This window comes from Bombina bombina, chromosome 2 (assembly GCF_027579735.1).
Source record: "Bombina bombina isolate aBomBom1 chromosome 2, aBomBom1.pri, whole genome shotgun sequence".
Classification (NCBI taxonomy): Eukaryota; Metazoa; Chordata; class Amphibia; order Anura; family Bombinatoridae; genus Bombina; species Bombina bombina.
In genome coordinates, this window is record NC_069500.1 from 505,501,496 (window position 1) to 505,528,876 (window position 27,381).

General features: G+C 38.9%; 1 protein-coding gene across 3 annotated transcripts in view; it reads right to left on the reverse strand.

Moving 5' to 3' along the window:
• Nucleotides 1-27,381, reverse strand: part of SLC12A6 (solute carrier family 12 member 6) — a 163,594-nt gene that overhangs the window by 108,884 nt on the left and 27,329 nt on the right. For all 3 annotated transcript variants that reach the window (XM_053702245.1, XM_053702244.1, XM_053702246.1), the window contains one exon: nucleotides 23,116-23,246. In XM_053702245.1, coding sequence (XP_053558220.1) covers nucleotides 23,116-23,246 — 131 coding nt within the window. The remainder of the gene's footprint in view (nucleotides 1-23,115; nucleotides 23,247-27,381) is intronic.

Genomic DNA, 27,381 nt, shown 5'->3' on the forward strand with positions numbered 1-27,381 from the left:
TAGACGTCTCTTGTCTGTCAAAGACAGAGTCATGGACACTGAATCTATCTGGAAACCCAGAAAGGTTACCCTTGTCTGACGAATCAATGAACTTTTTAGTGAATTGATCCTCCAACCATGATCTTGAAGAAACAACACAAGTCGATTCGTATGAGATTCTGCTAAATGTAAAGACTGAGCAAGTACCAAGATATCGTCCAAATAAGGAAATACCACAATACCCTGTTCTCTGATTACAGACAGAAGGGCACCGAGAACCTTTGTAAAAATTCTTGGAGCTGTAGCTAGGCCAAACGGCAGAGCCACAAACTGGTAATGCTTGTCCAGGAAAGAGAATCTCAGGAACTGATAGTGATCTGGATGAATCGGAATATGCAGATATGCATCCTGTAAATCTATTGTGGACATATAATGCCCTTGCTGAACAAAAGGCAAGATAGTCCTTACAGTTACCATTTTGAATGTTGGTATCCTTACATAACGATTCAATATTTTTAGATCCAGAACTGGTCTGAAGGAATTCTCCTTCTTTGGTACAATGAAGAGATTCGAATAAAACCCCAGCCCCTGTTCCAGAACTGGAACTGGCATAATTACTCCAGCCAACTCTAGATCTGAAACACATTTCAGAAATGCTTGAGCTTTCACTGGATTTACTGGGACATGGGAAAGAAAAAATCTCATTGCAGGAGGTCTTATCTTGAAACCAATTCTGTACCCTTCTGAAACGATGTTCTGAATCCAAAGATTGTGAACAGAATTGATCCAAATTTCTTTGAAAAAACGTAACCTGCCCCCTACCAGCTGAGCTGGAATGAGGGCCGCACCTTCATGTGGACTTAGAAGCTGGCTTTGCTTTTCTAGAAGGCTTGGATTTATTCCAGACTGGAGATGGTTTCCAAACTGAAACTGCTCCTGAGGATGAAGGATCAGGCTTTTGTTCTTTGTTGAAACGAAAGGAACGAAAATGATTATTAGCCCTGTTTTTACCCTTAGATTTTTTATCCTGTGGTAAAAAAGTTCCTTTCCCACCAGTAACAGTTGAGATAAAAGAATCCAACTGAGAACCAAATAATTTGTTACCCTGGAAAGAAAGGGAAAGTAGAGTTGATTTAGAAGACATATCAGCATTCCAAGTTTTAAGCCATAAAGCTCTTCTAGCTAAAATAGCTAGAGACATAAACCTGACATCAACTCTGATAATATCAAAAATGGCATCACAGATAAAATTATTAGCATGTTGAAGAAGAATAATAATATTATGAGAATCATGATCTGTTACTTGTTGCGCTAAAGTTTCCAACCAAAAAGTTGAAGCTGCAGCAACATCAGCCAATGATATAGCAGGTCTAAGAAGATTACCTGAACACAGATAAGCTTTTCTTAGAAAGGATTCAATTTTCCTATCTAAAGGATCCTTAAACGAAGTACCATCTGCCGTAGGAATAGTAGTACGTTTAGCAAGGGTAGAAATAGCCCCATCAACTTTAGGGATTTTGTCCCAAAATTCTAATCTGTCAGACGGCACAGGATATAATTGCTTAAAACGTTTAGAAGGAGTAAATGAATTACCCAAATTATTCCACTCTCTGGAAATTACTTCAGAAATAGCACCAGGAACAGGAAAAACTTCTGGAATAACCACAGGAGATTTAAAGACCTTATCTAAACGTTTAGATTTAGTATCAAGAGGACCAGAATCCTCAATTTCTAAAGCAATTAGTACTTCTTTAAGTAAAGAACGAATAAATTCCATTTTAAATAAATATGAAGATTTATCAGCATCAACCTCTGAGACAGAATCCTCTGAACCAGAAGAGTCATTAGAATCAGAATGATGATGTTCATTTAAAAATTCATCTGTATAAAGAGAAGTTTTAAAAGATTTTTTATGTTTACTAGAAGGAGGAATAACAGACATAGCCTTCTTGATGGATTCAGAAACAAAATCTCTTATGTTATCAGGAACACTCTGAACATTAGATGTTGATGGAACTGCAACAGGTAATGGTACTTTACTAAAGGAAATATTATCTGCATTAACAAGTTTGTCATGACAATTAATACAAACAACAGCTGGAGGAACAGCTACCAAAAGTTTACAGCAGATACACTTAGCTTTGGTAGTTCCAGCACCAGACAGCGATTTTCCTGAAGTATCTTCTAACTCAGATGCAACGTGAGACATCTTGCAATATGTAAGAGAAAAAACAACATATAAAGCAAAATTGATCAAATTCCTTAAATGACAGTTTCAGGAATGGGAAAAATGCCAAGGAACAAGCTTCTAGCAACCAGAAGCAATGAAAAATGAGACTTAAATAATGTGGAGACAAAAGCGACGCCCATATTTTTTTAGCGCCAAATAAGACGCCCACATTATTTGGCGCCTAAATGCTTTTGGCGCCAAAAATGACGCCACATCCGGAACGCCGACATTTTTGGCGCAAAAGAACATCAAAAAATGACGCAACTTCCGGCGACACGTATGACGCCGGAAACAGAAAAGATTTTTTGCGCCAAAAAAATCCGCGCCAAGAATGACGCAATAAAATGAAGCATTTTCAGCCCCCGCGAGCCTAACAGCCCACAGGGAAAAAAAGTCAAATTTTTTAAGGTAAGAAAAATGATTGATTCAAATGCATTATCCCAAATATGAAACTGACTGTCTGAAAATAAGGAATGTTGAACATCCTGAGTCAAGGCAAATAAATGTTTGAATACATATATTTAGAACTTTATTAAAAAAGTGCCCAACCATAGCTTAGAGTGTCACAGAAAATAAGACTTACTTACCCCAGGACACTCATCTACATGTTTGTAGAAAGCCAAACCAGTACTGAAACGAAAATCAGCAGAGGTAATGGTATATATATAAGAGTATATCGTCGATCTGAAAAGGGAGGTAAGAGATGAATCTCTACGACCGATAACAGAGAACCTATGAAATAGACCCCGTAGAAGGAGATCATTGAATTCAGACAGGCAATACTCTCCTCACATCCCTCTGACATTCACTGCACGCTGAGAGGAAAACCGGGCTCCAACCTGCTGCGGAGCGCATATCAACGTAGAATCTAGCACAAACTTACTTCACCACCTCCATAGGAGGCAAAGTTTGTAAAACTGATTTGTGGGTGTGGTGAGGGGTGTATTTATAGGCATTTTGAGGTTTGGGAAACTTTGCCCCTCCTGGTAGGAATGTATATCCATACGTCACTAGCTCATGGACTCTTGCTAATTACATTAAAGAAACTTAAATCATAAGCAGAAGAATCAAACTGAGACAGCTGCCTGAAGAACTTTTCTACCAAAGACTGCTTCTGCAGAAGCAAAAACATCAAAACGGTATAATTTAGTAAATGTATGCAAAGAAGACCAAGTTGCTGCTTTGCAAATCTGATCAACTAAAGCTTCATTCTTAAAAGCCCAAGAAGTGCCGACTGATCTAGTAGAATGAGCTGTAATTCTTTAAGGGCGGAGACTGTCCCACCTCCAAATAAGCCTTGTGAATCAAAAGCTTTAACCACGACGCCAAAGAAATGGCAAAAGCTTTCTGGCCTTTCCTGAAACCAGAAAAAACAACAAATAAGTAGCTTTGATATAGTATTTTAAAGCTCTTACAACATCTAAAGAATGTAAAGATCTTTCAAGAGCATTCTTAGGATTAGGACACAAAGAAGGAACAACAATTTCCCTACTAATGTTCTTAGAATCCACAAACTTAGGAAGAAATTTAAACGAAGTCTGCAAAACACCTTTATCCTGATGAAAAATCAGAAAAGGAGACTCACAAGAGAGAGCAGACAATTCAGAAACTCTTCTAGCCAAAAGGAACAACACTTTCCAAGAAAGTAGTTTAATATCCAGAGAATGCATAGGCTCAAACGGAGCTCCAAGGAGGATAAATTGATTTAATAACAGGCTTGATACGAACCAAAGCCTGAACAAAACAGTGAATATCAGGAAGCTTAGCAATCTTTCTATGAAATAAAACAGAAAGAGCATAGATTTGTCCCTTCAAAGTACTTGCAGACAAACCTTTATCCAAACCATCCTGAAGAAACTGTAAAATTCTAGGAATTCTAAAAGAATGCCAAGAGAATTTATGATAAGAACACCATGAAATATAGGTTTTCCAAACCCGATAATAAATCTTCCTTGAAACAGACTTATGAGCCTGAAGCATAGTATTAATCACTGAGTCAGAGAAACCTCTATGACTAAGCATTCAATTTCCATACCTCAAAATTTAGCGATTTGAGATCCTGATGGAAAAAACAGAATTTATGCTTACCTGATAAATTACTTTCTCCAACGGTGTGTCCGGTCCACGGCGTCATCCTTACTTGTGGGATATTCTCTTCCCCAACAGGAAATGGCAAAGAGCCCAGCAAAGCTGGTCACATGATCCCTCCTAGGCTCCGCCTACCCCAGTCATTCGACCGACGTACAGGAGGAAATATGCATAGGAGAAACCATATGATACCGTGGTGACTGTAGTTAGAGAAAATAATTCATCAGACCTGATTAAAAAAACCAGGGCGGGCCGTGGACCGGACACACCGTTGGAGAAAGTAATTTATCAGGTAAGCATAAATTCTGTTTTCTCCAACATAGGTGTGTCCGGTCCACGGCGTCATCCTTACTTGTGGGAACCAATACCAAAGCTTTAGGACACGGATGAAGGGAGGGAGCAAATCAGGTCACCTAAATGGAAGGCACCACGGCTTGCAAAACCTTTCTCCCAAAAATAGCCTCTGAAGAAGCAAAAGTATCAAATTTGTAAAATTTGGCAAAAGTGTGCAGTGAAGACCAAGTCGCTGCCTTACATATCTGGTCAACAGAAGCCTCGTTCTTGAAGGCCCATGTGGAAGCCACAGCCCTAGTGGAATGAGCTGTGATTCTTTCAGGAGGCTGCCGTCCGGCAGTCTCATAAGCCAATCGGATAATGCTTTTAAGCCAAAAAGAAAGAGAGGTAGAAGTTGCTTTTTGACCTCTCCTTTTACCAGAATAAACAACAAACAAAGAAGATGTCTGTCTGAAATCTTTAGTAGCCTCTAAATAGAATTTTAGAGCACGGACTACGTCCTTATGAATTTGGCCTTTGCTATTGACAGAGACGACGCTTGAATCAGGATGTCGTCCAAGTAAGGTACTACTGCAATGCCCCTTGGTCTTAGAACTGCTAAAAGGGACCCTAGTACCTTTGTGAAAATTCTCGGAGCAGTGGCTAATCCGAATGGAAGTGCCACAAACTGGTAATGCTTGTCCAGAAAAGCGAACCTTAGGAACTGATGATGTTCCCTGTGGATAGGAATATGTAGGTACGCATCCTTTAAATCCACCGTGGTCATAAATTGACCTTCCTGGATGATAGGAAGGATCGTTCGAATGGTTTCCATCTTGAACGATGGAACCCTGAGAAATTTGTTTAGGATCTTGAGATCTAAAATTGGTCTGAATGTTCCCTCTTTTTTGGGAACTATGAACAGGTTGGAGTAAAACCCCATCCCTTGTTCTCCTATTGGAACTGGATGAATTACTCCCATCTTTAACAGGTCTTCTACACAATGTAAGAATGCCTGTCTTTTTATTTGGTTTGAAGATAATTGAGACCTGTGGAACCTTCCCCTTGGGGGTAGTTCCTTGAATTCCAGGAGATAACCCTGAGACACTATTTCTAGTGCCCAAGGATCCTGAACATCTCTTGCCCAAGCCTGAGCAAAGAGAGAAAGTCTGCCCCCCTTTTACCCTTGAAAGGGATGTTAAGCAATTTTGTCTTGGAAGACACATCCGCTGACCAAGACTTTAGCCAAAGCGCTCTGCGCGCCACGATAGCAAACCCTGAATTTTTCGCCGCTAATCTAGCTAATTCCAAAGCGGCATCTAAAATAAAAGAGTTAGCCAATTTAAGTGCTTGAACTCTGTCCATAACCTCCTCATACGAAGATTCTTTATTGAGCGACTTTTCTAGTTCTTCGAACCAGAAATACGCTGCCGTAGTGACAGGAACAATGCATGAAATTGGTTGTAGAAGGTAACCTTGCTGAACAAACATCTTTTTAAGCAAACCCTCTAATTTTTTATCCATAGGATCTTTGAAAGCACAACTATCTTCTATGGGAATAGTAGTGCGTTTGTTTAGAGTAGAGACCGCCCCCTCGACCTTGGGGACTGTCTGCCATAAGTCCTTTCTGGGGTCGACTATAGGAAATAATTTCTTAAATATAGGGGGAGGAACAAAAGGTATGCCGGGCCTTTCCCACTCCTTATTTACTATGTCCGCCACCCGCTTGGGTATAGGAAAGGCATCGGGGGGCACCGGAACCTCTAGGAACTTGTCCATCTTACATAATTTCTCTGGAATGACCAAATTGTCACAATCATCCAGAGTAGATAATACCTCCTTAAGCAGTGCGCGGAGATGTTCTAATTTAAATTTAAATGTTACAACATCAGGTTCAGCTTGTTGAGAAATTTTTCCTGAATCTGAAATTTCTCCCTCAGACAAAACCTCCCTCCTGGTCCCTTCAGATTGGTGTGAGGGTATGTCAGAACCGTTATCATCAGCGTCCTCTTGCTCTTCAGTGTTTAAAACAGAGCAATCGCGCTTTCTCTGATAAGTAGGCATTTTAGATAAAATGTTTGCAATAGAATTATCCATAACAGCCGTTAATTGTTGCATGGTAATAAGTATTGGCGCACTAGATGTACTAGGGGCCTCTTGTGTGGGCAAAACTGGTGTAGACACAGAAGGGGATGATGCAGTACCATGCTTACTCCCCTCATTTGAGGAATCATCTTGGGCAATATCATTATCTGTGGCATCATTGTCCCTACTTTTTTTGGACACTATGTCACAATCATCACATATATTTAAATGGGGAGAAACCTTGGCTTTCATACATATAGAACATCGCTTATCTGATGGTTCAGACATGTTAAACAGGCTTAAACTTGTCAACAAAGCACAAAAAACGTTTTAAAATAAAACCGTTACTGTCACTTTAAATTTTAAACTGAACACACTTTATTACTGAATATGTGAAAAAGTATGAAGGAATTGTTCAAAATTCCCCAAATTTTCACCACAGTGTCATAAAGCCTTAAAAGTATTGCACACCAAATTTGAAAGCTTTAACCCTTAAAATAACGGAACCGGAGCCGTTTTTACATTTAACCCCTATACAGTCCCAGGTATCTGCTTTGCTGAGACCCAACCAAGCCCAGAGGGGAATACGATACCAAATGACGCCTTCTATAAGCTTTTTCAGTGGTTCTTAGCTACTCACACATGCATCTGCATGCCTTGCTCTCCAAAAACAACTGCGCATTAGTGGCGCGAAAATGAGGCTCTGCCTATGACTAGAAAGGCCCCCATCTGAAAAAGGTGTCCAATACAGTGCCTGCCATTTTTCTTAAAACAATCCCCAAGATTATAATAACTATAAGAGTTATAATCTGCCAAATATGTTTAGTAAAGTAATCGTTTTAGCCCAGAAAAATGTCTACCAGTTTTATAAGCCCTTATGAAGCCCTTTATTCTCTTACTTAAACTAAGAAAATGGCTTACCGGTCCCCATAGGGAAAATGACAGCCTTCCAGCATTACAAAGTCTTGTTAGAAATGTGGCCAGTCATACCTCAAGCAGAAGAGTCTGCAAACTGTTTCCCCCAACTGAAGTTACTTCATCTCAACAGTCCTGTGTGGAAACAGCAATCGATTTTAGTAACGTTTGCTAAAATCATCTTCCTCTTACAAACAGAAATCTTCATCTCTTTTCTGTTTCAGAGTAAATAGTACATACCAGCACTATTTTAAAATAACAAACACTTGATTGAAGGATAAAAACTACATTTACCGTGGAGATGTTGCCTGTGCAACGGCAAAGAGAATGACTGGGGTAGGCGGAGCCTAGGAGGGATCATGTGACCAGCTTTGCTGGGCTCTTTGCCATTTCCTGTTGGGGAAGAGAATATCCCACAAGTAAGGATGACGCCGTGGACCGGACACACCTATGTTGGAGAAACGGCCCTTGAGACAGAAGGTCTGGCATTAACGGAAGTGGCCAAGGTTGGCAACTGGACATCCGGACAAGATCCACATACCAAAACCTGTGAGGCCATGCTGGTGCTATCAGAAACACATGTGATTGTTCCATTATGATCTTGGAGATCACCCTTGGAAGAAGAACTAGAGACGGAAAAATATAAGCAGGTTAGTAACACCAAGGAACTGCTAACACATCCACCATCTCCACCTGAGGATCCCTGGACCTAGAAAGGTACCTGGGAAGATTCTTGTTTAGATGGGATGCCATCAGATCTATTTCAGGAAGACCCCACATCTGAACAATCTGATAAAATACATCTGGATGGAGAGACCACTCCCCTGGATGTAAGAACTGGCGGCCAAGATAATCTGCTTCCCAATTGTCTACATCTGGGATATGTATCGCAGAAATAAGACAGGAATTGGATTCCACCCAAGACAGTATCCGAGATACTTCTTTCATTGCTAAAGGACTGTGAGTCCCCCTTGATGATTGACATATGCCACAGTTGTGATATTGTCTGTCTGAAAACGAATGAATAATTCTCTCTTTAATAGCTGCCAAGCCTGAAGAGCCCTGAAAATAGCACAGAGTTTTAAAATATTGATTGGTAAGCTCGCCTCTTGAGGATTCCAAACTCCTTGTGCTGTTAGAGACCCCCAGACAGCTCCCCAACCTGTGAGACTCGCATCTGTTGAAATCACAGTCCAGGCAGGACAAACAAAAGAGGTCCCTTGAATAATCAGATGATGGACTAACCACCAGGACAGAGAGAGTTGAATGTTGGGATTTAAGTATATCAACTGTGATATCCGAGTATAATCCCTGCACCATTGATTCAGCATGCAAACTACAGAGGTCTCATATGAAAACAAGCAAAGGGGATCACGTCCGATGCTGCAGTCATGAGACCTAAAACTTCCATGCACATAGCCACTGAAGGGAATAATAGAGACTGAATGTTTCGACAGGCAGAAACCAATTTTATTCGTCTCTTGTCTGTTAAAGACAGAGTCATGGACAGTGAATCTATCTGGAAACCTAAAAAGGTGACCCTTGTCTAAGGAATCTCTTTGGTAAATTGATCCTCCAACCATGTCTTTGAAGAAACAACACAAGTTGATTTGTGTGAGATTCTGCTAAATGTAAAGACTGAGCCAGTACTGAGCCAGTACCAAGATATCATCCAAATAAGGAAACACCGCAATACCCTGCTCTCTGATTACAGATAGAAGGGCACCGAGAACCTTTGAAAAGATTATTGGAGCTGTTGCTAGGCCAAATGGAAGAGCAACAAATTGGTAATGCTTTAAACACAAAGTAGAATATCGCTAGAGACTTGCGAATATCTACTGAAACTCATGCACATAGAAGCACTCTAGGCCCAGACTAATGGGCAGTGTATAAGGTACTAGATTTCTAAAATATAACTTTTATTGCCAAATAAACTAAAAATTGGGTAACATACAATTAAAAATGACACAGACACTCTAATGTGTACTCTAGACTGGATAAATAACATGTGGGGAAATTAATCTAATATCTTGGCCTTTCTGAGGTTGAATAAATTGGTCCCCACGCTGTCAAATATTTGTGAGTGATATTGTATGTTCAAATTGTTCTAGTATGAATGAACAATAAAATTCTTGCTATAATATGTTCACTCTTTGTGTATTCTATATACAATACCAGTAGCTCTGTCAGTATAGAATTACACCTTGTTCTGTGCTGAGTCAAAACCAATAATAATGTTCTGTATGTACTCCAGTGTTGTTCAGAACAGATTATATGACTTAAGTTCTGATCATGGACAATAGGCTTGTCTCTGTGATCAAAATATTTCTAGATCATATTGTATTATGATATTATAACTACTCATGCACTGTTACTGCTACAGCAATATAAACAGCTATTGAGTGACCTTCAGCAACCACCATAATTAGCGCTATAAAATGTATGGCATTATAGTGTCTGCTCCCATCACATGAAGATGAGGTCACTTTAAATATGCTTTTCTAATATAGGTGGTAAAACCGGGTACTTTCCTGTTAGTTATGTTGCAATTTTCTTAATAATAGTGTTGTTGGCAATTCAGTTTGTATTATGTTTGCTTTGTTAAGTCCTCATATACACTACAAACCCTAAATAAAATATTTTTTTCCAACAGTGGCTAATAGTTCTAGCCCTAAGTATAACTCTGCGTTCAGCAATATACAAAAACTGGTAACCAGGGTTTGTTGGAGCAGGGTATATGGTCTGCAAGTGTGAATGTGAATTTACCAAATCAATGTATATTGGCAGTGTGGTTGGAAAGTAACTATTCTAGTTTGCTTGTTCCAGTTAGTTATCTATAGGAAAACAATCCCTATGTTTCATGGCCAGGGCAATAATGAGTAACTTTAGTTATGTGCTGGATATAGCTATTAAACAAGTGGAGAGAATCATGTATCCTCTATATACCCTTACCCATGTTTGTAAACAAGCATAACGTTGAAGATCAAGTGTATCTGTTAGAGACACTGTGTAACTATGTAGCGTGTGAACGAACCTGGAGTATACAGGTTGATTATAAGTAAGTGGAAAATGCTCAGATACTAAGGCTAAGTCTGGAATAACCCAGACTACACAACATATTAATTGTACAGGTGGTGATGTCTAAGTCACATTGAAAGAGTGTCTGGATTTTTAAAAAAAGAGCGCCCATACGCTCACAATATTTCCTAACTAGTTTCGCCCGTCCGGGCTTTGTCAAAGGCCGGACGGTCGAAACTAGTTAGTAAATGCAAATAAGCTTTTCTTAGATAAGATTCAATCTTCCTATCTAAAGGATCCTTAACAGAGGTACTGTCTTCCATAGGAATAGTAGTACGTTTAGAAATAGCCCCATCAACCTTAGGGACTTTTTCCCAAAACTCTAAATTAACCACTGACAAAGGATACAACTTTTTAAACCTTGAAGAAGGAACAAAAGAAGCACCAGGCTTAGACCATTCCTTAGCAATCACATCAGAAATAGCATCAGGAACAGGAAAAACACAGGAGGTTTATAAACAGAATTTAAATGTTTACTGGATTTTTTATAAAGAGGACCAGACTCCTCAATATCCAAAGTTATCAACACTTCTTTTAACAAAGAACGAATATACTCAATCTTAAAAAGATAAGATGATTTATCAGTGTCAATGTCTGAAGTAGGATCTTCTGAGTCAGAGAGATCCTCATCAGAGGAGGATATATCAGTATGTTGTTGGTCATTACAAATTTAATCAGTAATATGAGAATTTTTAAAAGACCTTTTACGTTTATTTGAAGGCGGTATAGCAGCCTTAGGGGCCCATTTATCAAGCTCCGGATGGAGCTTGAGGGCCCGTGTTTCTGGCGAGTCTTTAGACTCACCAGAAAACAGAATTTATGCTTACCTGATAAATTACTTTCTCCAACGGTGTGTCCGGTCCACGGCGTCATCCTTACTTGTGGGAATATCTCTTCCCCAACAGGAAATGGCAAAGAGTCCCAGCAAAGCTGGCCATATAGTCCCTCCTAGGCTCCGCCCACCCCAGTCATTCAACCGACGGACAGGAGGAAAAATATAGGAGAAACCATATGGTACCGTGGTGACTGTAGTTAGAGAAAATAATTCACCAGACCTGATTCAAAAACCAGGGCGGGCCGTGGACCGGACACACCGTTGGAGAAAGTAATTTATCAGGTAAGCATAAATTCTGTTTATTCTGTCCACGGCGTCATCCTTACTTGTGGGAACCAATACCAAAGCTTTAGGACACGGATGAAGGGAGGGAGCAAATCAGGTTACCTAAACGGAAGGCACCACTGCTTGCAAAACCTTTCTCCCAAAAATAGCCTCCGAAGAAGCAAAAGTATCAAATTTGTAAAATTTGGCAAAAGTGTGCAGTGAAGACCAAGTCGCTGCCTTACATATCTGGTCAACAGAAGCCTCGTTTTTGAAGGCCCATGTGGAAGCCACAGCCCTAGTGGAGTGAGCTGTGATTCTTTCAGGAGGTTGTCGTCCGGCAGTCTCATAAGCCAATCGGATGATGCTTTTAAGCCAAAAGGAAAGAGAGGTAGAAGTTGCTTTTTGACCTCTCCTTTTACCAGAATAGACAACAAACAAAGAAGATGTTTGTCTAAAATCTTTTGTAGCCTCTAAATAGAATTTTAGAGCACGGACTACGTCCAAATTGTGTAACAAACGTTCCTTCTTTGAAACTGGATTCGGACATAAAGAAGGTACAACTATCTCCTGGTTAATATTCTTGTTAGAAACAACCTTTGGAAGAAAACCAGGTTTAGTACGCAAAACCACCTTATCTGCATGGAACACCAGATAAGGCGGAGAACACTGCAAAGCAGATAACTCTGAAACTCTTCTAGCAGAAGAAATAGCAACCAAAAACAAAACTTTCCAAGATAGTAACTTAATATCTATGGAATGTAAAGGTTCAAACGGAACCCCTTGAAGAACTGAAAGAACTAAATTTAGACTCCAGGGAGGAGTCAAAGGTCTGTAAACAGGCTTGATCCTAACCAGAGCCTGAACAAATGCTTGAACATCTGGCACAGCTGCCAGTCTTTTGTGTAGTAAGACAGATAAAGCAGAGATCTGTCCCTTTAGAGAACTTGCAGATAATCCTTTCTCCAAACCTTCTTGTAGAAAGGAGAGAATCTTAGGAATTTTTATCTTATTCCATGGGAATCCTTTGGATTCACACCAACAGATATATCTTTTCCATATTTTATGGTAAATCTTTCTAGTTACTGGTTTTCTGGCCTGAACCAGAGTATCTATCACAGAATCTGAAAACCCACGCTTTGATAGAATCAAGCGTTCAATCTCCAAGCCGTCAGCTGGAGGGAGACCAGATTTGGATGTTCGAATGGACCCTGAACAAGAAGGTCCTGTCTCAAAGGTAACTTCCATGGTGGAACCAATGACATATTCACCAGGTCTGCATACCAAGTCCTGCGTGGCCACGCAGGAGCTATCAAGATCACCAAGGCCCTCTCCTGTTTGATCCTGGCTACCAGCCTGGGAATGAGAGGAAACGGTGGAAATACATAAGCTAGGCTGAAGGTCCAAGGTGCTGCTAGTGCATCTACTAGAGTCGCCTTGGAATCCCTGGATCTGGACCCGTAGCAAGGAACCTTGAAGTTCTGACGAGACGCCATCAGATCCATGTCTGGAATGCCCCATAATTGAGTTAGTTGGGCAAAAATCTCCGGGTGGAGTTCCCACTCCCCCGGATGGAATGTCTGACGACTCAGATAATCTGCTTCCCAGTTTTCCACACCTGGGATGTGGATTGCAGATAGGTGGCAGGAGTGATCCTCCACCCATTGTATTATTTTGGTCACTTCTTTCATCGCCAGGGAACTCCTTGTTCCCCCCTGATGATTGATATACGCAACGGTCGTCATGTTGTCTGATTGGAATCTTATGAATCTGGCCTTTGCTAGCTGAGGCCAAGCCCTGAGAGCATTGAAGATCGCTCTTAGTTCCAGAATGTTTATCGGGAGAAGAGACTCTTCCCGAGACCATAGTCCCTGAGTTTTCAGGGATTCCCAGACCGCGCCCCAGCCCACTAGACTGGCGTCGGTCGTGACAATGACCCACTCTGGTCTGCGGAAGCTCATTCCCTGGGATAGATGGTCCAGGGTCAGCCACCAACGGAGTGAATCTCTGGTCTTCTGATCTACTTGAATCATTGGAGACAAGTCTGTATAGTCCCCATTCCACTGTTTGAGCATGCACAGTTGTAATGGTCTTAGATGAATTCGTGCAAAAGGAACTATGTCCATTGCTGCAACCATCAACCCTACTACTTCCATGCACTGCGCTATGGAAGGACGTGGAACAGAATGAAGAACTTGACAAGCGCTTAGAAGTTTTGACTTTCTGACATCTGTCAGAAAAATCCTCATTTCTAAGGAATCTATTATTGTTCCCAAGAAGGGAACTCTTGTTGACGGAGACAGAGAACGATGTCTGTATGAGCCTTTGCTTGTGACAGGGACGACGCTTGTATTAGAATGTCGTCCAAGTATGGTACTACTGCAATGCCCCTCGGTCTTAGAACCGCTAGAAGGGACCCGAGTACCTTTGTGAAAATCCTTGGAGCAGTGGCTAACCCGAATGGGAGGGCCACAAACTGGTAATGTTTGTCCAGCAAGGCAAACCTTAGGAACTGATGATGTTCCTTGTAGATAGGAATATGTAGGTACGCATCCTTTAGATCCACGGTAGTCATAAATTGACCTTCCTGGATAGTGGGTAGAATCGTTCGAATGGTTTCCATCTCGAACGATGGTACCCTGAGAAATTTGTTTAGGATCTTCAAATCCAAAATTGGTCTGAAGGTTCCCTCTTTTTTGGGAACTACGAACAGATTTGAATAAAATCCCATTCCTTGTTCCTCTATTGGAACTGGGTGTATCACTCCCATCTTTAACAGGTCTTCTACACAATGTAAGAATGACTGTCTCTTTATTTGGTTTAAGGATAAGTGAGACATGTGGAACCTTCCCCTTGGGGGTAGTTCCCTGAATTCCAGAAGATAACCCTGAGAAACTATTTCTAGTGCCCAGGGATCCTGAACATCTCTTGCCCAAGCCTGAGCAAAGAGAGAGAGTCTGCCCCCTACTAGATCCGGTCCCGGATCGGGGGCTACTCCTTCATGCTGTTTTGTTAGCAGCAGCAGGCTTCTTGGCCTGCTTACCCTTGTTCCAGCCTTGCATAGGTTTCCAGGCTGGTTTGGGCTGTGAGGCATTACCCTCTTGCTTAGAGGATGCAGAATTAGAGGTCGGTCCGTTCCTGAAATTGCGAAAGGAACGAAAATTAGACTTATTCTTGGCCTTGAAAGGCCTATCTTGTGGAAGGGCGTGGCCCTTTCCCCCAGTGATGTCTGAGATAATCTCTTTCAATTCTGGTCCAAATAGAGTTTTACCTTTGAAAGGGATGTTAAGCAATTTTGTCTTGGATGATACATCCGCTGACCAAGACTTTAGCCAAAGCGCTCTGCGCGCCACAATTGCAAACCCTGAATTTTTCGCCGCTAATCTAGCTAATTGCAAAGCGGCATCTAAAATAAAAGAGTTAGCCAACTTAAGTGCATGAACTCTGTCCATAACCTCCTCATATGGAGTCTCTCTACTGAGCGACTTTTCTAGTTCCTCGAACCAGAACCACGCTGCTGTAGTGACAGGAACAATGCACGAAATGGGTTGTAGAAGGTAACCTTGCTGTACAAAAATCTTTTTAAGCAAACCTTCCAATTTTTTATCCATAGGATCTTTGAAAGCACAACTATCCTCGATAGGAATAGTAGTGCGCTTGTTTAGAGTAGAAACCGCCCCCTCGACCTTAGGGACTGTCTGCCATAAGTCCTTTCTGGGGTCGACCATAGGAAATAATTTCTTAAATATAGGGGGGGGAACAAAAGGTATGCCGGGCTTCTCCCACTCCTTATTCACTATGTCCGCCACCCGCTTGGGTATAGGAAAAGCGTCGGGGTGCACCGGAACCTCTAGAAACTTGTCCATCTTGCATAATTTCTCTGGAATGACCAAGTTGTCACAATCATCCAGAGTAGATAATACCTCCTTAAGCAGTGCGCGGAGATGTTCTAATTTAAATTTAAATATCACAATATCAGGTTCAGCTTGTTGAGAAATTTTTCCTGAATCTGAAATTTCCCCATCTGATAAACCCTCCCTCATGGCCACTTCAGATTGGTGTGAGGGTATGACAGAACAATTATCATCAGCGCCCTCCTGCTCTTCAGTGTTTAAAACAGAGCAATCGCGCTTTCTCTGATATGCAGGCATTTTGGATAAAATATTTGCTATGGAGTTATCCATTACAGCCGTCAATTGTTGCATGGTAATAAGCATTGGCGTGCTAGATGTACTAGGGGCCTCCTGCGTGGGCAAAACTGGTGTAGACACAGTAGGAGATGATGTAGTATCATGTCTACTCCCCTCATCTGAGGAATCATCTTGGGCAATTTCATTATCTGTGGCAGTACTGTCCTTACTTTGTTTGGACGCTATGGCACAATTATCACACAAATTTAAATGGGGAGACACATTGGCTTTCATACATATAGAACATAGCTTATCCGAAGGCACAGACATGTTAAACAGGCTTAAACTTGTCAATAAAGCACAAAAAACGTTTTAAAACAAAACCGTTACTGTCTCTTTAAATTTTAAACAGAAACACTTTATTACTGAATATGTGAAAAAGTATGAAGGAATTGTTCAAAAATTACCAAAATTTCACCACAGTGTCTTAAAGCATTAAGAGTATTGCACACCAAATTTCAGAGCTTTAACCCTTAAAATAACGGAACCGGAGCCGTTTACAAATTTAACCCCTATACAGTCCCAGCTACAGCTTTTGCTGTGACCTAACCAAGCCCAGAGGGGAATACGATACCAAATGACGCCTTCTAGAAACTTTTCCAGCTATTTTCAGGTCCTCACACATGCATCTGCATGTCTTGCTCTCAAAAACAACTGCACAGTAATGGCGCGAAAATGAGGCTCAGCCTACAACTGGGAAGGCCCTCCCTGACTGGAAAAGGTGTCTAATATAGTGCCTGCCGTTAAAAAACGCTCCCCAAGCTTATAAATGTGAAATATCAGCATAAACATGTATAAAATGTCCAAATAAAGCAATCGATTTAGCCCATAAAAGTGTCTACCAGTTTTATAGCCCATATTAAGCCCTTTATTCTGTTTGAGACTAAGAAAATGGCTTACCGGTCCCCATGAGGGGAAATGACAGCCTTCCAGCATTACACAGTCTTGTTAGAAATATGGCTAGTCATACCTTAAGCAGAAAAGTCTGCTAACTGTTTCCCCCAACTGAAGTTACTTCATCTCAACAGTCCTATGTGGAAACAGCAATCGATTTTAGTTACTGTCTGCTAAAATCATCTTCCTCTCACAAACAGAAATCTTCATCTTTTTCTGTTTCAGAGTAAATAGTACATACCAGCACTATTTTAAAATAACAAACACTTGATAGAAGAATAAAAAACTACATTTAAACACCAAAAACTCTTAACCATCTCCGTGGAGATGTTGCCTGTGCAACGGCAAAGAGAATGACTGGAGTGGGCGGGGCCTAGGAGGGACTATATGGCCAGCTTTGCTGGGACTCTTTGCCATTTCCTGTTGGGGAAGAGATATTCCCACAAGTAAGGATGACGCCGTGGACCGGACACACCAATGTTGGAGAAACAGCAGTTATGAAGCAGCGGTCTAATAGCCTTCTGAATCGCATCAGCAATATAATTTTTCATATCAACAGGGATATCATGTACTTTAGATGTTGAAGGAACAAAAGATACTGTACTGGCACTAATAGAAACCTTTTCTGCATTCAAAAGCTTATCATGACAACTGTTACATACTACAGTTGGAGATATAATCTCCACTAGCTTACAACAGATACTCTTAGCTTTGGTAGAACTGTGTTCAGGCAGCATGGTTCCTACAGCGACTTCTGAGACAGGATCAGATTGAGACATCTTGTAAAATGTAAAAAAGAAAAAATAACATTAAACAAAAATATCTTATTTCCACATATAGCAGTTTCAGGAATGGGAAAAAATGCAAATGCTAAAATTGACAAAAAAGCAAATAGCATAGTCCTCTGAGCATAAAGAAGGCAAGGAGCATATTGGAAGTGGGGTAAAATATAAATATTTTTTTTGGAAATGACGGAACTCACGTCATAACAAACGCAATTTCGCGCCAAACAACCTTGCGTCAACTAAGACGCAGGAAATTGCAAACTTGCCTCTTGACAGACGCACATTCACGCCCAAAAATTTCTCACACCAAGAATAACGCAATAAATAACAGCATTTTGCACCCTCGCGAGCCTAATATGACCGCAAGATTTTTAAAGAAAAACAAGTCAAATTGAAAAAAGACTATACCCCAGGTAAGACAAACTTTCTAAACATGATTCCCAGAACGAAACTGATGGACTGCAAAGGGAAATACACATAGACCTGACTCATGGCAAATATAAGTAAAATACATATATTTAAAACTTTATATTAATACATAAAGCGCCAAACCATAGCTGAGAGTGTCTTAAAATAATGATACATACTTACCGAAAGACACCCATCCACATATAGCAGATAGCCAAACCAGTACTGAAAGCTATCAGCAGAGGTAATGGTATATAAGAGTATATCGTCGATCTGAAAAGGGAGGTAGGAGATGAATCCCTACAACCGATAACAGAGAACCCTTGAAAAGATTTCCCACGAGGAAAACCATAACATCAAACAGGTGATACTCTCTTCACATCCCTCTGACAAACACTGTACTCTGAAAGGAATTGGGCTTCAGAATGTTTAGAAGCGCTTATCACAGAAGAATTTAGAAAACATCAAGCAGAAACTTACTTCACCACCTCCATAGCAGGCAAAGTTTGTAAAACTGAATTGTGGGTGTGGTGAGGGGTGTATTTATAGGCATTTTGAGATTTGGGAAACTTTGCCTGGTAGAATTGTATATCCCATAGGTCACTAGCTCATGGACTCTTGCCAATTACATGAAAGAAAAAACTTAAGCTACCCATTGCCCCTAAAGGGGCATTTGTATGAGCATTGTCCTTAAAAGGCCACTCAGCTCTTTTACTGCCCATCCCTAATCTTAAAAAAAAAACAAAAAAAAAACAACAAAAAAAAACTAACACTAACACCAGCAAATCTACTCACAGTTCCTGAAGTCCGGACATCTATCTTCCTCCAGGTGGTGACATCATGTTCAAATCAGCCAATAGGTTTTCTGTAGCTCTCATCCTATTGGCTGATTTGAAAATGTCAGCCTATAAGAATACAAGGTATCCCATTTTTAAACGGCTACCTTGCATTCAAGCTTCAGTGTACCGCGGTGATCGTATGAAGATGATCCTCCACGCTGGATGTCCGCGCCGCCAGCAAAGATGCTCCTCGCCTCCACAGCTCTGCGCAACCAGGATGAAGATAGAAGATGCCCCCGCCTGGATGAAGATTTCCCGCTGCCTAGATGAAGATGGATGTCTGGACTTCAGGAACCGTGAGTAGATTTCCAGGGGTTAGTGTTTGGTTTTAAGATAAGGGCAGTAAAAGAGCTTAGGCTTTTTTTAGACTTAGGTTTTTTATTTTGGGGGATTGGTTGAGTGGGGGGGTTTACTGCTGGCGAGACTTTGTCATTTTTTGTAGGTAAAAGAGCCGTTTAACTTAGGGCAATGCCCTACAAAAGGCCCTTTTAAGGGGGCGTGTCCGGGCAGCAATGGCGCTCAGTTGCATTTTCAGAAGCTCCAGTCTAAACAGCTAAATACCTTTGATTTATGCCAGAATCTGACAAATTCTCCTCAGAATAGTTAAGAGTTGCACTTTTGCTAATACCTAGAGATAAGTTACACGCTTTATCTACAAACTCATCCATGAATTCTGAGACCTGAACCAGACCGTCGAGGCCTTAGACTGTGGCCTATTCAAGAAACCTCGACCCCCCCCCCCCCCCCCCCCCCGGTATAGCAGTAATTTAACGACTGCTCCACTCACCTATACTCACTATGGAGGATACTTATATAGCTCTAAGATCTTTGTTACAGGACTTCGACCTCATGGGGTATGTAAATCAATCACCAAATGTGAAGACACACAATAAGCTGAATCTCCAAATGAGCAGTTTGAAACTCCCCGATACTAAAGTGGGGTACAGCGGAACACGTAGAGTCATTAAACACAGTCCGAGATGGAGCTGACAGAACCCAGCAAAATGTGGTAGCCATGGGAGATTGGAGGTTCATGGACATAGTACCGGAGATACATCAAACAATCTCACCCATATCAGATGCCAGGAGGGATGCAGCTGACCCTCCAGGTGGTAGCAAAAGCTCAGCAGCCTTTACCAGAAGTACGGTGAATGATCTGCAGTACACAGCAGCGGAGATTGTAACATACTCAATTGCCCCACAAAACAAAGGACCTGGAGTTGATGGGATCGTCACCAATCAGGCCCAGCTGAATCTTAATTGAACCCCAGCTTACAAATGGAGAAAATGAAACCCAGCACTCTCCATTCACTTTAGAGCCATCGGAACCGTGGCAGACAAAATCTTCACAGCAAAAGTGGGCAGCTAAAGGCCCGGAACGTATCATATTGGATGCTCATCTGGGACTACTAACGAATTGGAAAACAGGTGTGGGTTAACCTGCACAAAGCCGTTTAGTAGCTAGTCACCATTAACTTGCAGTAGTGGAGACTTATATATTATTGAAATTACAGAGACGTAGCCACTTATGAGAACTTTACAGTTTGACATACTAGGTTGAGTATGGACCTCTGAGTTACTGTGTTTCAAGCCATAGCTTTTTATACTTCTTTTAATCATATTGCTAACTGCTGTACTTTTTGTGAGAATCCTATTGGCTACCTGTCATGTCCTGAGGGTTTGTATTTATACTTTGATCAAGAGGTTATTTAAGCATATTAGTAGTAACATCCAGTAAATCCCAAGTACTTTCAGAGTTTTAGATCATTGTACTCATTATGCTGCCCTTCATAAATAGTTAAAGCACTGGACATATTGTTAGACCCTAAATACCCAGACTAATGTCATAACCATCTTGCTAAGATAGGATACAAGCATCATACTGACCAGAGGTGTCAATGCAAAATAAATTTCAACTTGCCTCACTCCCACCAGCTATAGGGTTAATTTAGCCGTTCCACATAAAGCATATAAAAGTGAGTACAAAATACCTTGACTGGGCTTTTATATATTTATGTACACCCTTAGAGAGTTCTCTAACATTACACGTGGTGCATCTTAGTTAGAATACTCAGTTCAATAACAATCCCTGTTATATCTATGTTGCAATGAGCTAGTTTTCATTACTTTACCATAATTACCTCCAGATATCATGTCACGTTTAGAACTTACTTGCTTTATCCTTACTTCATAATACTTATTGCATATTTTTATGTGTTATCAGTTGCTATATTCCTTGTAACTAGTATATTCTTCATATATTATATCAGAAATGCTAATTAGCATAATTATATTATATCAGTTGCTAATTTTTCTATACCCACGCTAAGGTCCATAAGTGACCTTTACAAAAGCTAGTTTCCCTTGCCATTACACCATAGGATTAGTCAGGTTTAAGAATGACCTTCCAAGCCATGTTGGGAATGTTGACTAATATATAAAAATGAGGATTCATTCTTATGTGACCAACTTTATTTCTGACGCATATGTAAGATGTGATTCATGAAGCTACTTCATTTTGTGTGTTTTTCTTTAACATTTATGTGTTTACTATGTTTAATATTTTTATGGTCTAAAAAAGTGATATATATACTGTATGTATATATATATATATATATATATATATATATATATATATATATATATATACTTACAACTACTGTATTACATCCGATATCTTTGATTGTAATGTCTAAAAACCTCAATAAAAGATAATTTAAAAAAAAAGGCCCTTTTAAGGGCTATTGGTAGTTTATTGTTAGGTTAGGGGGTGTTTTTATTTTGGGGGGGCTTTTTTTTGTATAGGGCTATTGAATTAGGTGTAATTTTTTATTATTTTGGATAATTTCGTTTATTATTTTTTGCAATCTTAGATTTTTTTTATTTTTCGTAATTTTAGTGTTTATTATTTTTTGTAATGTTAGTTTTTTTTTTTCTGTAGTGTTAGGATTATTTTTCATTTATTTAAAATAGTAATGTTAGTTTAATTTATAGTTTAAACTTAGATTTATTTTATTTGACAGGTTTTTATTTTTTTTAAAGATAGATATATTGTAAGTTTAATTTAAAATTAGGGGGTGTTAGGTTTAGGGGTTAATAGTTTAATTTAGTGTGCTGCAATGTGGGGGGCCGGCAGTTTAGGGATTAATAGGTTTAGTTCATTAGTACCAATGTGGGGGGCCGGCAGTTTAGGGGTTTATTAGTACTGATGTGGGAGCCGGCGGTTTAGGGGTTAATTATTTTATTTAGTGTCGGCAATGTCGGGCGGTGGTTTGGGGTTTATCATTTTATTTAGTGTTGGGGGCGGCGGATTAGGGGTGGTTAGACTAGGGGTTTATGTTAGGGTGTTAGGTTTAAAAATAACTTTATTTTCCCCATAGACATCAATGGGGTTGAGTTACGGCGATCTCCATTCTGCGATCGCAGGTGTTAGTTTTTTTCTAAACTTAGCCCTTGGCTTTTGTGTGGTATGGAGCTAATCGCACCATAACGCACAGCACAAGGAGGTTTTTTTGTAACTTTTAATTGCAGCGCTATGGAAAGTGCGATAACGCAAATTTTTTTGCATTCTTTACGCTCCCGGTTTAGCGCACAACTTATACTCTAGGTGTTTATTAATAAAACTGTGATAATTATGCAAAACTGGGGAATGGGTAATAAACGGATTATACATTTTATTAAAACAATAAAAATTATATTGTAGACTGTCCCTTTAAGGAAGCAGAAACCCTCTAACATAAGTGCTTATATAAGAACACTTCAAACAAAGCCATAAGCAATAAAAAGTTACATTTTTTGTCATGTTTGTTGAATAGATGCTGCTATTCAAGTGCTGAAACCCAGAAAAACATTTGAGCATTTCAATTTCAAATATAAGGCATTTTTACAATATGCTTTCATTTGCAAAGCTACGTACAAGTTATGTGATCATTTTTCTTGTGCATACAGCTTTCCTAACATACACAGGTAAGCCACGTGCACTTGCATAAAATACTGACACATGCTCAGAGTCCGATGTGACTAGTGGAACACAAAAAAATGCATGTGCACGTGGCTTACCTGTGTATGCTGAGGAGCCTCATGCACAAGTAAAATTATAACAGAACTTTTCTCATAAACATTTTTTGCAACCAAAAATATATTGAAATATTATTGTATTCAAATTTTAAATATAGTGTCAATAGTTAAAAATAAGCTAAATATTCATGTCTGTCAATATTTGCAACCAGTTAATAAAAGGAGAGTATCTCACCAAAAATATCTCAATGGCTCCCAGGATATACATTGCGGTGGCAAAGGTTGTTCCCAGGTAGAAGCATAGACCAACAGCTCCTCCAAACTCTGGTCCGAGAGCACGGGAAATCATAAAGTATGAACCACCCGCTGGCATAGAGAAAGAAAGTGTGAGGAGGCAATAATGTAGTAAAAAAAAGAGGTACGATATCAATGAAGATAAATATTGTGGACAGGGAGAAAAGATTGAAGGAGATGAAAAAAGAAAATAAATAGAGTGAAAATGTTTGATAGAATAAACATTACAATGAGACAACATGCTAAAGCTGCGTTCACAGATTCTTAAAGGGACACTAAACCCAATTTTTTTTTCTTTCAGGATTCAGATAGAGCATGCAATTTTAAGCAACTTTCTAATTCACTCCTATTATGAATTTTTCTTTGTTCTCTTGCTATCTTTATTTGAAAAGGAAGGCATCTTAGCTAAGGTGCCAGACAATTTTTGGTTCAGACCCTGGACAGCACTTGTTTAATGGTGGATGCATTTACCTACCAACCAGCAAGAACAATCCAGGTTGTGAACCAAAAATGGGCCGGCTTCTAAACTTACATTCTTGCTTTTCAAATAAAGATATTAAAAGAATGAAGACAAATTGATAATATGAGTAAATTAGAAAGTTGCTTAAAATTGCATGCTCTATCTGAATCATGAAAGAAATAATTTGAGGTGTGTCCCTTTAAAAAGAGCCCTATGACCCTTCTTTATAAGCAATTGTCTAAGCCCTGAAAACAAGCAGATTTGTAAGTTGGACATTTATAGTTATTCTAGTTTGATAGTAGTATTTTGTTTGAATTTTTCGCCTTAATTATAGGAAATTATCTAATGGACATTAATACCAGGAGATACTGGAATATGTGTAAACTATGGACATTAATCTGAGGAGATTAGTGCCAACTCTTTCGGAGTTTCACGACTCTGGGGGCTTGGTACTCCGTAGTGCCCATTCAACCAAGTGAAGAGTTAAACTATATGAGAATTTGCACTAGGATATAATATTGTTAGCAACACTTTGTTTACTTATGTTTTGATGTACCTAAAGATGTTATTTAACTGGAAAATAATAAAAATTATTTCAACTAAAAAGAGCCCTATGTGTTTAACACCTGCAAAGTGGTTAAAAGGACATAAAACATTCATGACATATATATGAAAATAAGTGTTCATGTTTCTTCCATTAACCCCTTCAATTACACAGTGGTGCGGCGCCAGCCAAACTCCCCCCATTAGGACACATTAAATGTGAGTGATTTATACATGCTTAAAAAAATATTTAAAATGTCTTCCCTTTATTTCTCATACTTTTTTCCCCAACACTGTTCCAACACAAGTATCTTTTATTTAAAGAGTAAAATGGTACCAGTATTCTGGCACTTTAAACCCAAAGTTAAAGGGACACTAAAGTCAAAATTAAACAATCCCGATTCAGATAGAACATGCACTTCAAAAAAACTTTTCAAATCAGTTCCATTATCAAAATCTGCACAATCTTTTAATCTCCACACTTTCTAAGGTAACAGCTCCTACTTAGCATGTGCAAGAATATGCAGTAGATAAGTTTATGTACTTTGTAATTGGATGGTGGCTGTCACATGATATATGGGGAAAGAAAATGGAACTAACTGAAATTCCTAAGTAAAAAAAAAATATCTACTACTCATTTTAAATTCAAAATAAGTGCTATTAAAGGACCAGTCAACACAGTAGATTTGCATAATCATCAAATGCAAGATAACAAGACAATGCAATAGCACTTAGTTTGAAGTTCAAAAGAATAGTAGATTTTTTTTTATACAATTTTAAAAGTTGTGTCTATTTCCACTCTCCCTACACCATGTGACAGCCATCAGCCAATCACAAATGCATATATGTACCATGTGACAGCCATCAGCCAATCACAAATTCATATAAGCTTATTCTGTGAATTCTTGCACATGCTCAGTAGGATCTGGTTACTCAAAAAGTTTAAATATAAAAAGAGTGTGGAAGTAAATTGGAAAGTTGTTTAAAATTACATGGTCTATCTGAATAATGAAAGTTTAATTTTGACTTGAGTGTCCCTTTAAGCAGCTGGTTTTGTAATAGTAATGAAACCTCTGGCAAAGTGGATAGGGTTGGCAATCTATAAACAGACCAAAAAAACAAACAAACCCAGATATAAGACAGATAAAAACAAACAAATGTTCTAAATTGAGATCTTTTTTTCTAACAGAATCATGCAAGTTCATATAGCTCAGATAGTGATGGTTAGAGAGTTTGGAGACTTCTTAGGACCAATAATTAACTGGGACAAGCCCTCTAGGTGTCTGACACACATTACTAATCATGAACATATGTTTGCAGCTACCAGTTATCAACTATTTATAATACACTATATTATGCTGACCAACACTGTGTTAATTGCCTCAGAGGGTGAGAAAAAACCCTATGAAAAAGTCATGTTATGGTGTAGCACTTATACAAAGAGTAGATAATTTGTTTATTGTGGTTGCAAATTGCACTACATAAAGCATTTGCATATGTTTAAACACTTATATAAAGTAAATACCTTAAACTATTCTTTTTTAAGTTCTAGATTTTCAGGTAACAGCCTTTGCTTTGCTAGATTACGAGTTACACGCAAGGGAAAAGGGGTTTATCGCACCTGTTAAAAGTTGAAAGTAAGCGCGATTGCTTGAGCGCAATTTAAGTTAATGCGTGTCGGGATAGCGCATCATCAGAGCGCTGGTTAACTGTTTTGTGAAACAAAAAAGTGTCACAAAAACCATCAAAATACATTACACAGTAGTTACACTCATAACACCATCAAATAAAAATATAGCAAAAAAACGTTATAAGGGCTTAAAGGGACATTAAACACTAAACAAATGCTAGATAGAATGATGCTGTCAAAGAAGATTAGTCTGAGAATATAACATGTAGATGTATTTTTCAAAGTTTCATTAACTGTTTAAATATTGATAAAATAAGTGTAAAGTTTTAGTGTCTATATAGGTTACCTTCTCTGCTGTGGCTATTTAGGGACAGTTATAAATAGGTCACTAGAGTGTGCATCCAATGGCTGTGAGAAATATAACAGTGTTCTGCAATACCATTTCTAACAGGAATTGAAAAGCTCACAATTTCAGAATGGAATTACAGGAAAAGGGGACAAAATAAATAATTAAAGTATATTGCAGAGGTTTTTTATATATACAATTTAGCCTTATATATTAACATCTCAAAGTGTTTAATGTCCCTTTAATGATATGATATCTCAGGTGTTAGAAAAAAAGCCATGCAAAGGGCTTTAAAGTGATATGAAACCCACATTTTTTTCTTTTGTGATTCAGATAGAGTATGCAATTATAAGCAACTTTCTAATTTACTCCTATTATCAATTTTTCTTCGTTCTCTTGGTATTTTTATTTGAAAATGCAAGAATGTAAGCTTAGGAGCTGCCCTTGGTGGCTACATTTAGAAACCAATCAGTAAGCTCTACCCAGGTGCTGAACCAAAAAATGGGCCGGTTTCTAAGCTTACATTCTAGCTTTTTCAAACAAAGAGAACAAAGAAAAATTGATAATGGGAGTAAATTGGAAAGTTGCTTAAAACAGCATGATCTATCTGAGTCATGAAAGTTTAATTTTGACTAGACTATCCCTTTAGCATAGAGATACATACATATACATGTGTGTATATGTATTTGTATGTGTATATATGTATTTACAGACCTATATACACATATAAACACATAAATACATATGTATACATATACAGACATATACATACTGTAAGTGCATTGGAGCCCTTTGCATTCAAGTAGATGAAAACATATAAAAGCATATTTATCCAAAATTCATATTTAATAAAGTGGTATACTGTGTATTTACTGTAAATATTTCACATTCCAATGTTCTGCACATAGCAGAATATGTTCTATGTATTTATAAATAATATGTCCTATGTATTTATAAATAGCTATTCCTATATATATTTGTATATATCTATACTTCTATATAATCATATATCTATATATATAGGTATAGCTATATATTTGTGCAAAAAATATTGATATATATGTTTTTGGATGTGAAGTGTACCATAATATGTGAATAAAGTGGTAACATCCTTATTGAAGAAATCAGTTAGCCTACTTTTGAATATGTGATTGTGCTTGCACTCGAGTAGGGTGTTTTTTGCACAATTGACTTCTATGGGGGAATAAGTTATCACACACACAATATT